This window comes from Balaenoptera ricei, chromosome 2, assembly GCF_028023285.1.
Source record: "Balaenoptera ricei isolate mBalRic1 chromosome 2, mBalRic1.hap2, whole genome shotgun sequence".
Lineage (NCBI taxonomy): Eukaryota > Metazoa > Chordata > Mammalia > Artiodactyla > Balaenopteridae > Balaenoptera > Balaenoptera ricei.
In genome coordinates this window covers 114340349-114352807 of record NC_082640.1, presented here as the reverse complement: position 1 = coordinate 114352807, position 12459 = coordinate 114340349, and the positions used below count along the sequence as shown (strand labels likewise).

Below are 12459 nucleotides of genomic sequence, written 5' to 3'. Positions count from 1 at the left end.
TTTGCATTTCCATATGAAGTTTAGAATCAGTCTGTCAATTCCCAGAAAAAGGCCAGCTGGGATTTTGGTTGGGATTGTACTGAATTTATAAATTAATTTGGAGAGAATTAGCATCCTAACAATGTTGAGTCTTTTAATCCATGAACAAGGTATCTCTCATTTTATTTAGGTCTTTTAAAATTTCTTTCAACAAAGTTTTGTAGTTATCAATGGACAGGTCTTTCACATATTTTGTGGGGGTCTGAATTGCTGACTGTAATTGTGGGTTTGTCTACTTCTCACAGTTCTATCAGTTTTTGTTTCATGTACTTGGAAGCACTGTTATTAGATGCATAAACACTTAAGATTGTTGTGTGCTTATGTGAATTGAGCCTTTTATCGTCATGAAATGACTTTCTTTATTCCTGGTAATATTCTTTACTTTGAAATCTACTTTGATATTAATATAGTTCAAACTTTCTTTTGATTAGATAGCATGGTGTATCTTTTTTCATCCCTTTTTCTTTTTTTTTTCCTTTTCTTATTTGGTAGGGGGAAAGGGTACTACCATTTATGGACTGTTTGATGTAATGATTAAACAAGTTTTCTTTTAGCAGTCAACTTTGGTTGATTTGGTACAACTGTATCGTTGTATCATTGTTATTCATTTGCTACAAACTAAGTTTTGTTTTTATTTTGGCTGCGTTGGGTCTTCGTTGCTGTGCGCTGGCTTTCTCTAGTAGCGGCGAGCAGGGGCTACTCTTCATTGTGGTGCCAGGGCTTCTCATTGCAGTGGCTTCTCTTTGTTGCGGAGCACGGGCTCTAGGTGCACAGGCTTCAGTAGCTGTGGCACGTGGGCTCAGTTGTTGTGGCTCACGGGCTCTAGAGCACAGGCTCAGTAGCTGTGGCTCATGGGCTTAGTTGCTCCATGGCATGTGGGATCTTCCCGGACCAGGGATCAAACACGTGTCCCCTGCATTGGCAGGCGGATTCTTAACCACTGCATCACCAGGGAAGTCCCCCTTTTTCTTTTAACTTATTTGTGTTTTTATATTTAAAATGCATTTCCTGTAGGTAGCATATAACTGGGTATTGCTTTTTTAAAAAAATCCAATCTAATGGTCTTCAACTATAAATTGGAATGTTTAGACCATTTACATCTGAATTTGGACTGTAAGTACAATAATATTGAAATGAATATTTCAAATATTCAAATGCAGTTTGAATATGGACTGTGGATTTGGACGGTAATATTGGGTAGATGTTAACATTTTCTTCAAATCCATAGACAATTTGTCACCCATCTCAGCTAAGGAATATTTAACATGGACCAAGTTTTCATGTTGTCTTCCTCCTGCAGATTGCTCAAGATACAGTGACATATATTTTTGCTTCAACATTCCTATTTCTAGACTTGAGGGATGCACTTCTGTTTTCATTTTTACTTGCAACATTAACCATGCCCATATCAAAACAACTTCCTTGTACATTAAAATTTCTCAAGTTTGTAGATGAGTTTTATGGATTGCACTTAATTTGTCTGCTTTTTGGTGATAGAGAGAGTGGCTCCTCCTGTAACTGCCAAAGAGACATCTTCAAATCAGACTGCAGGCATGGGTAGCCCTAAGAAGTTTTCCCCTGGAGAGCTAATTCAATCTCTGGTGTATAAGTTTATGGCAACTTCAACCACCCAAGTGGCACTTCTCTGAATTGAGTGCATTGTCCTAGCCTTATCTTCAGGCTATGACAAAGAAGTGGAGAAAATGGTGGGAGGAGGGTGGAGTCAAATGGGAAGTGAGGTGGCATGTGGTAGAGAGAAGGCATAAAGAACATTGTGCACAGATCTGTGGAGCTGTGACATAGATATATGTATGGGCAACTTAATATGTCTCTGAGTTCATCTAACTCAGAGTTCATTGAGCTTTTTGGATGTTTATACTCATATCTTTCATCAAATTTGGAAAAAATTTAACCATTATTTTAAAAAATATTCTCTCTGTCCCTTTCTCCCTTGGCTCCTTCTAAGACTCCCTTGATCCGTAAGTTTGTCCACTTGATGATGACCCACAGGCTCTGTTCACTTTTCTTCAAACTTCTTTCTTTCTGTTTCTCAGAGCTGATAATTTCCATTGTCCTATCTTCAAGTTCACTTTCTTCTGCCTGCTCAAATCTGCCTTTGAATCCCTCTAGTGAATTTTTCATTTCAGTTATAGTAATTGTCAGCTCAAGGATTTTTTTTTTTGTTTACGTTTTCTATGTCTTTATTGATACTTTAATTTCATTCACCAATTGTTTTCCTGACTTTCTCCACATTTTTCTTTAGTTCTTTGAGCATCTTTAAGGTAGTTATTTTAAGGTCTTTGTCTAGTATATCTGCCATCTGGTCTTTTTCAAGGTTGGTTTCTGTTGACTTTTTTTTCCCCTTTGAATGGCCCATACTTTGCTCTTTCTTTGTATGCCTTATGTTTTTGTTGTTGTTGTAGTTGAACACTTGACATTTGAATGTAATAATGTGGAAACTCTGGAAATCAGATTCTCCCTTTTCCCCAGGGTTTTCTGTTTTTTAAAAAAAATTTTGTAGGCTGTCTCTGTGCTGGGGATCAGCCTGAGGAGTAAATCTAAGGTCTTCTTAGGTCTTTTCTGAGCCTTGAGCTTGCACATTTACTTTGTAAGTTTGCCCATATATACAGTTTTTGTTGTTTCATAAATTTATTTATTTTATTTTACTTATTTTTGGCTGTGTTGGGTCTTCGTTGCTGAGTGCAGGCTTTCTCTAGTTGTGGCAAGCGAGGGCTACTCTTTGTTGTGGTGTGCAGGTTTCTCATTGCGGTGGCTTCTCTTGTTTCAGAGCATGGGCTCTAGGTGTGCAGGCTTCCGTAGTTGTGGCACACAGGCTCAGTAGTTGTGGCTCACGGGCTCTAGAGCGCAGGCTCAGTACTTGTGCTGCACAGGCTTAGTTGCTTCGCGGCATGTGGTATCTTCCTGGACCAGGGATTAAACCCGTGTCCCCTGCATTGACAGGCGGATTCTTAACCACTGCGCCACCAGGGAAGCCCTATACAGTTGTTTTTGAAGGTCCTAGTCCTTAATGTCTGGCTCCCAAAAGGGGAAAAAGAAAGCAAAAAATGAAGTGTGTGGGGGAGCGTGTCAGCCTTTTATTTATTTTAATTATTATTATTTTTAATGATATATTCTTTTTTTTTTTTTTTGGCTGCACTGTGCTGCTTGCAGGATCTCAGTTCCCTGACCAGGGATTGAACCCAGGCTACAGCAGTGAAAGCCCAGAATCCTAACCACTAGGCCACCAGGGAACTCCCTAGTGTCAGCCTTTTAAATTCCCCCAGAAGTCTCTTCAACCAGCAGAGGAGAAGCTTGCAATAAAGGGAGGAGGTGCAATAACAATGACTGCCTCTTTGTCTGCCCTTCTGTGATCAGAAGCAGCAATCAGCAGTCAGAGCACTGATCCCTGATATTTGGAGGATAAGGTCCTTTTTGCTCAAACTGGCTCCTGGAAGCTGTATGCAGGCTCCTCCAGGGACAAACGCACAGCTGTCAACCTACCAGGTGGCTAAGAGTGGGGGATGGGTAATTGCTACTGTGCTAGGAACTGAAATTGACTGAAATTAACTGCAATTTACTATCCAAGCCTTCCCCTGGCAGATTCTGCTGGTGCAGTTGTTGTCTAGGTGGGGATATAGATTCCTGGCCATCTTCCCAGATTCCTCTCTGTGTATACAGTTTTATAGGCTGCAGATACCTCCAGAAACCTTCTGTGAATCCAAGAACAAATTCGGAAAATAGAGATTCAAAAAAGATGTGAAGGGACTTCCCTGGGTGCAGTGGTTAAGAATCTGCCTGCCAACGCAGGGGACATGGGTTTGATCCCTGGCCCGGGAAGATCCCACATGCCACGGAGCAACTAAGCCCGGGCACCACAACTACCAAGCCTACACTCCAAAGCCTGAGAGCCACAACTACTGCGCCCACGTGCCATAACTACTGAAGCCCATGCACCTAGAGCCCGTGCTCCGCAACAAGAGAAGCCACCACAATGAGAAGCCCGCAACGAAGAGTAGCCCCCGCTCTCCGCAACTAGAGAAAGCCCGCGCAGCAACAAAGACCCAATGCAGCCAAAAATAAATAAATAAATTTATAAAAAAAAATAAAGCAAGATGAAGAAATATAATACTTTCAACCATTTAAAAAAAAAAAAGAAAAGATGTGAAGACAATATTGTCAACCTTCAGGGTTTCTGGCATCTCATTCTCTGTTCCTGCTCTGTATCACCTCTCTAGGGTTACCTCCTCCTTAGCTTTTAAGTACTCGGTGCCATCTTGCTCATTATCTCCTTCCCTAATAACCTTAGAAAGGATCTGATGTTAGTCATTTACGTAAATGCTTATTCTTCTTTGCTTCTTTTCAAACTTGATGATCTCTCCAACTTTAAGCAACAGCTATCCTGATTTCTAACTCTTTGCGCCTATCAAAATGAAAGTAATCTGATCCCAACTATATGTGCTTATTATAAATAATAATTGACTTATTATTCTTTAGGGTGAATGATTTTCAGCCATCGTGTTTTTCAGGGAGACTTTTGCATTTTTAGCCTTTCGTTTATAAACGTGAAATGAAAGGTTTTATCCCAATTTAATTTGGATTGCACCAAAAGCAGACCCTCAGACCAAAATTTGGGTGTAAGTAGTTTCCTTGGGAGACGAACCAGGGGAGAATCGTGAGGGAATGGGGAATGAAACAGGGAAGGGAGAAGAGCCAATAAAGTGTGTGTTTAAGAGCAAACTCTTGAACTGTGGGCTAGTGCCCACTGCTGGGCACCCTCTGAAACGTTGTATAGAACACACTCTGGCATTGTCCCACCAAGTGACAAGCAGCTGGAGTAGTGATTCCCCAACTCCCACCCCTTATTGGGGAGGGCTGCTCTGCAGGCACTAACTAGTTCTACGTGCAGAGCACAAAACTGTGACCAGAGAAAGCCCGTAGGGAGGGAGACACACGTGTTTGAGTTAGAAGCATTCAGTGTGTATGGGAATTGTCCACTGAAGATGCTTGTGACTTCAATGTGGGCCAAGGGGATATTGGGCGGGATACCCATAGGGTCTGCTACTGTCCCTGACTTTCAGGCATCAAGCGTCTAAATTCATTGTATGAGAGATAATAGCTACTGCACTGGCACGTATCTGTGGAATGCTGAGTTGTATGAATGCAGGTAGACTAAATCTAGTCTCTTAGGATGGGGATCTGGGGAAGAATGAGGACCTAAGAGCTGGTCTTTCCCCTCAGACACCTCCGGCTCTGTCGTGGTCCTTTTCTGTTGTGCAAAACCTGGGGTTCAATTCCTGCTTATGGACTAGCTGTGTGTTCTCAGAGCATTTTCCTTCAATCTCTCTAAGTCTTGGCTTCCTTAACCATAGAATTAATTAGAGATGTAAACAGCAGGCTCACAGAGATGTTTAGGAGATAATCTATAAGAAAGCATTTACTAGTGTGCTCAAAATGCATTTCCCCCGTCCTTACAGCCCTCTCCCTTCCTACCTTTAGTTCCTTCCCTTTTCCAAGACTCAAAAGCACGTATTTTATTTTCTGGCAAAGCTGACATTATTTTAGCTGGTTTTATGATAGTTTCATACCACAAGCCCTCTTTTCTGATGTCCTTTATTATTTCTGGCAGTGAAGGTTTTGAACTAGAGTGTGTATTTGGAGCATAGACTCGTCATTAATAGAGGTGTTCCAACACAGTGGCCCAGAACCACATGGGGCCTGCACATCAAGAGGCAAGCCTGAGCTCTGAGCTCATGCCCCTCAGAGGTGGGAGTAGAAGCCAGCTACCACGATGATTGCGCCAGTGATGTAGCTGGCGCCTGGAGAGCACAGGAAGGACACCAGTCCTACACAGTCCTCAGGCCACCCCACTCTGCATGGAAAGAGGAGATGGGGCTGAGAGTGGTGACACCTCCCCATGAGCCCTGGACTCCTGTGGGATGCTGTGAAGTCAAGACCCCGAGGGGATGTGTGAAGGGCTGCAAGTGGAGATATATGGGCTCTGCAGGGACTTTTACTCATCCCAGAGCTAGGCGGGTCATCAGATCTCAGAAAGAGGAATGGGTAATAGCCTGCAGAGGGATGGTGTATGATCTTTTATCCATCATAAAGGTTCCGGGATCATGTTAATCCAAATCTACAAAGGACACTGCCTCACTCACAGCCTGCCTCTGTATTTCATGGAGTCCCTTCATATGCTCCCAGAAGGTGGAGTCCTCAAATAGCTAAAGGAAAAGTCAGAAGGTTAGCGCTGCTTGTACAGATGGAGTCACGTGGGCTCCACATCATGCAGGCCTGTGTCTTTGTGGAAGGGCTGCTAGGGGACACTCTGGGCTGGTCCCTCACAGAGGACTGAAGTCCTGATTCTGTTGTTGATCCCAAAGGCTGTGGATCAGAGCATCAGAATGAGAGTCCACAGGTCCAGGTCTAGGAGTCCAGGTCCCTGTGGTGCATGGCCTGGCATGGAAGGCACCGGAGCGCTCAGTGGGGCAGGAGCACTCCTTGGTCCTCACCACTTGGCTGAAGACTCCTGGCACCAGGCAGATCACCCAGATGTTTGGTGCCAGTTCTTGGTGAATCCCAGCAGGGTTGTTTTACTGACTTGGTAGGCCCCTAGTTTCTGTGAACAGACAAGAAAGTAGATGACACGTATGGTAACTGGGAAGGAGAGTTTCAATTGAATTTCTAGGCCTGTGCCTAGAAGTATATCCATTCAGCAGCAATTGCAGAGATCATTGATAATGTCATTAAAAAAGGATAAAATGCTGCCATGTGTATCCTTTCTGGAGAAGGAAGATCTGAGATACCCACTGATCAAATTTTATGTAGGTGTGCCCCACCCAGCAATGGCCTGCTCTGGGATCTTCCTGGACCTCTCCACTTTTCTTGGCAAATGGGGTTGTGTCCTTTCTCCAAATCTAAAGCCATAGAACTTCATACTTACAGCTTCTGGGCGTACACCCCAACTGAGGAGACCAGAACTGCAGAGCTTCCCCTGGGAAGAGAAAGAAGGGGTAAATCCAGATGGAGCCACAGATGAATGAAGCAAATACAGACAGCTGGGGCATGAACAGAAGTGGGCACTGAGGACCATGGAGGTGAGCAGGAGGCGTTTAGGTCAGGATTAGAGCCCCCTCCTGCCTTCCTCCAGCCTGTCTCCTCTGTCCAAGAGCATCCTGGGGGCCAGGACCAACTTTTAGTTTTCATGCCACACTTGAATGCTCAATAGCCACTAAGGAGTACTAGTATGGACACTTTTTAAAATATGATCAAAATTTGTCTTTATTCTAGACTATTAATCTCTTTTCTGGCTTGAGGGTGTTCTATACCAGGCATGCTTAGGAGTAATATTAAAAGCACTTACCAATAGATCTTTTGGAATCTCAATCCCAGAAGTTCCATGTTCCCCAGGTTATGGTTTTAAAACAACCACTCTCCCTCACCATGGCCACCAGCTGTTCCCGGTCCTCACCCTTCCCCACGTGGCACACGGTGCCCATCACGTTCAGGCCCACCCCCTTCAATGCTGCCACCACCAGGCCCACATTCTGCTGCTTCTGGCTGCTGACCACCACGTGGGCCGCATCCTGGGCCAGATGCCGGGAGATGGTGAAGCCGATCCTGGGAGCAGAAATGGAGAGGATGTGGCATGTCAGCTTTGGGCTGAGACCATCTCTTCAGGTTGTGCTTCTTTCTCTGAGACCTTATCCCCTGTCCCCTGCCATTTGGATTCTCTCCACAGCCCAGAGCTGATAAGCCCTCCCTCTACCTATGGATGGTCAGAGGACCAGGAGTGATGGGGTGAGTCAGGGCATGAAGCAAATATCCCAGAGTCACTCGTCACCCAATGGACCCCCAGGGAGGAGCTCAAAACCACTGTGGACCCTGTGATCACAGTAACCTGATTGACCAATGTCTTCCTGCTGTTGGCTCCGCTGCTGGTCTCCTCCAGGAGAGTGAGACTGCAAGGGGTAGGAGGCCTAGGCCACCGTCTTAAACATGCTGGCCTCTGTCTGGGTTACCCTCATGATGAACTTGGCCTGGGGAGGTCTCTGATAGAGGTCATGACAGATCCAGTAGGTAGCTTCCTGCTTTCCTCTCTGCTAGCTGATTTCAATGACCTCTTTCTGCACCAGCCCATGTATCCTCACACCTCACATGTTCCTCTGCCAGAACACTCTTGAAGAATAGCCTGGGGCTTCCCTGGTGGCGCAGTGGTTGAGAATCTGCCTGCTAATGCAGGGGACACGGGTTCGAGCCCTGGTCTGGGAAGATCCCACATGCCACAGAGCGGCTGGGCCCGTGAGCCACAACTACTGAGCCTGCGCGTCTGGAGCCTGTGCTCCGCAACAAGAGAGGCTGCGATAGTGAGAGACCCGCGCACCGCGATGAGGAGTGGCCCCCACTTGCCACAACTAGAGAAAGCCCTCGCAGAGAAACGAAGACCCAACACAGCCATAAATAATAAATAAATAAATAGATAAATAAAAATTAAAAAAAAAAAAAAAAAAGTATAGCCTGTTCTTCAAGTCTCTGCCCCGACCCCCAGCCCCTGGCTCTGAGATTGGAACACAATTGGCATTATCTGTGTTTTCTAAGTAACTAAAAAGTGTTTGCATTCTTAAATTGCCTATTCATATTGTTTGTGCTAAAAAAAAAAAAAGTTCATAAAACATTCTCTATCTCATAGTTTCCAAACTATGTTTGGTCTATGAAGACTTTTAAAAAAATATTTATTTATTTATTTATTTATTTATTTTTATTTGGGGCTGCTCAGTGTCTTAGTTGCGGCATGTGGGCTTCTTAGTTGCGGCAGGCCACGAAGACTTTTTAAGAGCTAGGAAAGCAGAAGTGAGGTGGGGGCTGTGACTGTGTTACTTCTGTTCCTGAGCTTAATTAAGCTGGGCCGCAGAGTTAGCTGCTTGTTATTTGTGGGGGTGATTGGGCCTCCCTTCTCTCTGCGGTGTCCTGCCTGGGGGTCTGCTTGGCTGCAGCATGATCTCCCATGGAACCCAAGCTATAAGGGTCAGGCAAGGCCAGGGGCTGGAATGTTGGGTGAACCAGTCTACCTCCCCCTGACAGGCACGGTCCTAAGCTCAGGAGATGCCACAGAGAACAAGAGAGACCCAGGTCCTGCCCTCAAGAAGATCACCTTCTAGTGAACAAAGAAATACACACCATGCTGCAGATGGATAAGTGTTGGGAAGTAAAGCCAGGCAAATCTAGGGCAGAAGGCCCTGGCATGCTGCTTTACAAGGGGGTCAGAGAAGGCTTTTGAGGAGGTGACTTCTGAGTGGAGAGCCGAGTGATGTGGGTGGGAGAGCAAGCCTTGTGAGCGCTGGGACTTGAACCTGGTTGGTGTAAAGTCCAGCGTCCTCTTGTCTACGCCACTGTTACATGTGCAAAGGTAATCACAGTGCCAGAGCAAGCAATGGTCCCCACACTGTTGTCCATGAACCCCGGGAAGGATTCTGAAAGACTAGCTCGGCCCTCATACATTCTTGAGTTAACATCTACATTTAAATCACTATAAAAGAAGTAATTTCTGGCATATTTTAAATATTCATATATTGAAATAAAACTGTTATCTCACTCTCTTAAACGTATCCAATGGGACCTAAATACCTTAATAATGTGATATCCATCATTATTGGTTTTAAAGAATACATGAATATGCAGTCCCCAGCTTCATGGGGATAGCTAGGCATGGATTGAGGCCCGGGTGTCTCCTCTGGAGCTGACAGCGGTGGTGGCAGCTCCTGATCCCTCAGCTGCTTCAAGTGGCCCAGGTAGCAACTCCCTTGGCCAGACAGTTCTCTGTGGCTTCTGGGGATCAAGCCCTTCCTGATGCTGCATCTTCTTTCTTTAACTATTTTTTAAGGGAGGGGAGAGGGCTAAATTAGGAGTTTGGGATTAAAATATACACTCTGTTATATATAAAATAGATAACCAACAAGGACCTACTATGTAGCACAGGGAAATATACTCAGTGTCTTTTAATAACCTATAATGGAAGAGAATGTAAAAAAAGAATATATAACATATATATATATTATATATATATATATATATATATCTGAATCACTTTACTGTATACCTGAAAGTAACACAACATTGTAAATCAACTATATTTCAATAAAAATTTTTTAAAAATATTTTTATTGTGATAAAATATACATAACATAGCATTTACCACTGTAACCATTTTTAAGTGTACACTTCTTTGGCATTAAGTACATTCACGTCATTGTGTAAGCATCACCACCATCCAACTTTTTCATCTTCCCCCACTGAAACTCTGTGCCCATTAGATAGCAACTCCTCACTCTGCCCTCTTCCCTCCACATCTTCTTTCTCTTAAAAAAGCACTTTGTAAAGTGTCAGAATCTTGTCCTATGATAAAGCATTTACCACAAGTTAAATAGAAGTGATTTCCCAGAATCGATGGGCAACAACTTTGCTGGCATTCAGTCAACACACAGAAGTGCCAGGTGTCCTGTCTCCCAGCTCCATCTCTCCCTCCCCGTCATTAACACCCTCCCGTAAGGTGCTGCTGAAACCGCAGAATGCATTTTGGGACTTAGTAGAGCATAGGTTCTTCTGTTTCAGCACAGAAAGAATTCAGCAAGAGGCAGAGTGACAGGTAAGGAAAGAGTTTATTAATATAGGACGCTTGTGAGAGATACAAGCGGGCAGGCAAGGGAGTGCACACCGAGAACTTAATGGGTTACATTTTCATAATCAAAGGAAAAGTGGGAAGGGGAAGAAGGCCACCTTCTTCCTCATTCTTTTTTTTTTTAATTAATTAATTAATTATTAATTTAAAAAATTAATGAAACTTTGAACATATTTTAATACCACCACACCTAGTAAGGAAGTAGAAGGTTGGGAAATTTCACATTTTTAGCCTCTAAGTTCGAGAAGTATAGTCCAAGTCTCAGACCAAAAGAGACTTAAAAAAAAAAAAAAAAGTAAGCCGATAGAACAGACTAGAAAATTTCTATGAGCTGGTGTGAGAGAAGAATTTGGGGCAGAGATGCAGAGTGGGAATGGTGTATATCTCCTGTCCTTGCCTAGTCTAGAGTGGGGATAACTAACAACCTGACAAATTCTCCATAATGTTTAGGGTTCGAGAATAAAGAGAACCCAGGCCGTACTTCTGATAAGAATAGATACTACAGCTGATCTTAGCCAAAAGGCCGAGAAGCGGTTGCCCAGGCCATACTTCTGAGCAGCAAGCATCAGGAAGAAATCACCTGTGCTATCAGGCCATGGAATCACACAGACAAAAGGTGTTTTGCATGTGGGGCAAGAGAAGGTCAGAGACAGTCTTATGCTTTCCAGGCCCTGGGCCAGTGTGGGGACAGGTGAGGAAGGCCTGGGGTGTGTCATATTTAGAAATTAACTGAGAGGAGAGCCACAGGCCTTCAAGGATGTCCTGATTTGGACGAGGAAGTAAATAGAATTCATGATGGCTCCTGCTGACTGAAGGGTAGGAACATTTAAATTTTTAATTGTTTTCCAAAAATATTGTATAAATGTGTAACCCATAACTGCTATATCTGCCAGCATTTGTAACAGCAATCTTTCAAATTTTGGTCATTCCGATTAGTGAAAGATGATATATAAATTATTAATTTTATTTTCCATAGTTACTAGGAGTTTGAGGATCTTTTATAATTTTTTTTACTATTTGAGTGTTCTCTCCTGGGAATTGTCTGCTCCTCATTTGGCAACATTTCCGTATTGTCTTTTCCTTACATTTGTAGGAGTTATTTGTCTACTTGGATACTACTCCTTCATCTGCTACATATGTTGCAAATGTGCTTTCATAGTCTGCCACTTCTCTTTTAAATGTGTTTATGGTGTTTTTTGCCAAACAGAAGTTTTCAATTTTAATATAATCAAATGTATTAATCTTTTCCTTTATGGTTTGTGCTTTTTGTGTCTGCTTTAGGAAGTGCACCCATTGCCAAATCACAGAGATATACTTCTATATATTTTTCTACTAGTTTAAAAGTTTTATTTGTTTTAATTGATCTAAAATTTGTTTTTTCCACTTATAAGATTGTGATCTAATTTAATTTTATTCCAAAAGATGAGCCAGTTTTCCAAGCCTTTTTTTCTGAATAGTTTATCTTTTCCTTGGTGAGTTTTAACGCCTTCTCTAGTATTCACCCACATGTGCATGGATCTGTGTCTGGGTTCTCTTTTCTATCCCACTGATTATTTTTCTTCTCGTGTGATGATACTACACTATTTTATTTATTTTAAAAATTTTATTGTTATTTATTTTTTAAATAAATAAATAAATATTTATTTATTTATTTTTGGCTGCGTTGGGTTTTCGTGTTGCGTGCAGGTTTTCTCTAGTTGCGGTGAGCGGGGGCTACTCTTTGCAGTGTGCAGGTTTTTCATTGCGGT

At 43.1% G+C, this 12459-nt stretch overlaps 1 protein-coding gene and 1 pseudogene across 1 annotated transcript in view; both read right to left on the bottom strand.

Annotated features, from left to right (window-relative positions):
- Positions 1 to 10283, bottom strand: part of LOC132360129 (dehydrogenase/reductase SDR family member 2, mitochondrial-like) — a 33977-nt gene extending 23694 nt beyond the window's left edge. Inside the window, exons 1-2 of the mRNA XM_059915215.1 lie at positions 10279 to 10283; positions 7479 to 7656 (exon numbers count right to left, since the gene is read on the bottom strand). Coding sequence (XP_059771198.1) covers positions 7479 to 7656; positions 10279 to 10283 — 183 coding nt within the window. The remainder of the gene's footprint in view (positions 1 to 7478; positions 7657 to 10278) is intronic.
- A 718-nt stretch (positions 10284 to 11001) lies between these two features.
- LOC132361555 (U2 spliceosomal RNA) lies at positions 11002 to 11246 on the bottom strand (annotated as a pseudogene).
- Between the last annotated feature and the right edge of the window lie 1213 nt (positions 11247 to 12459).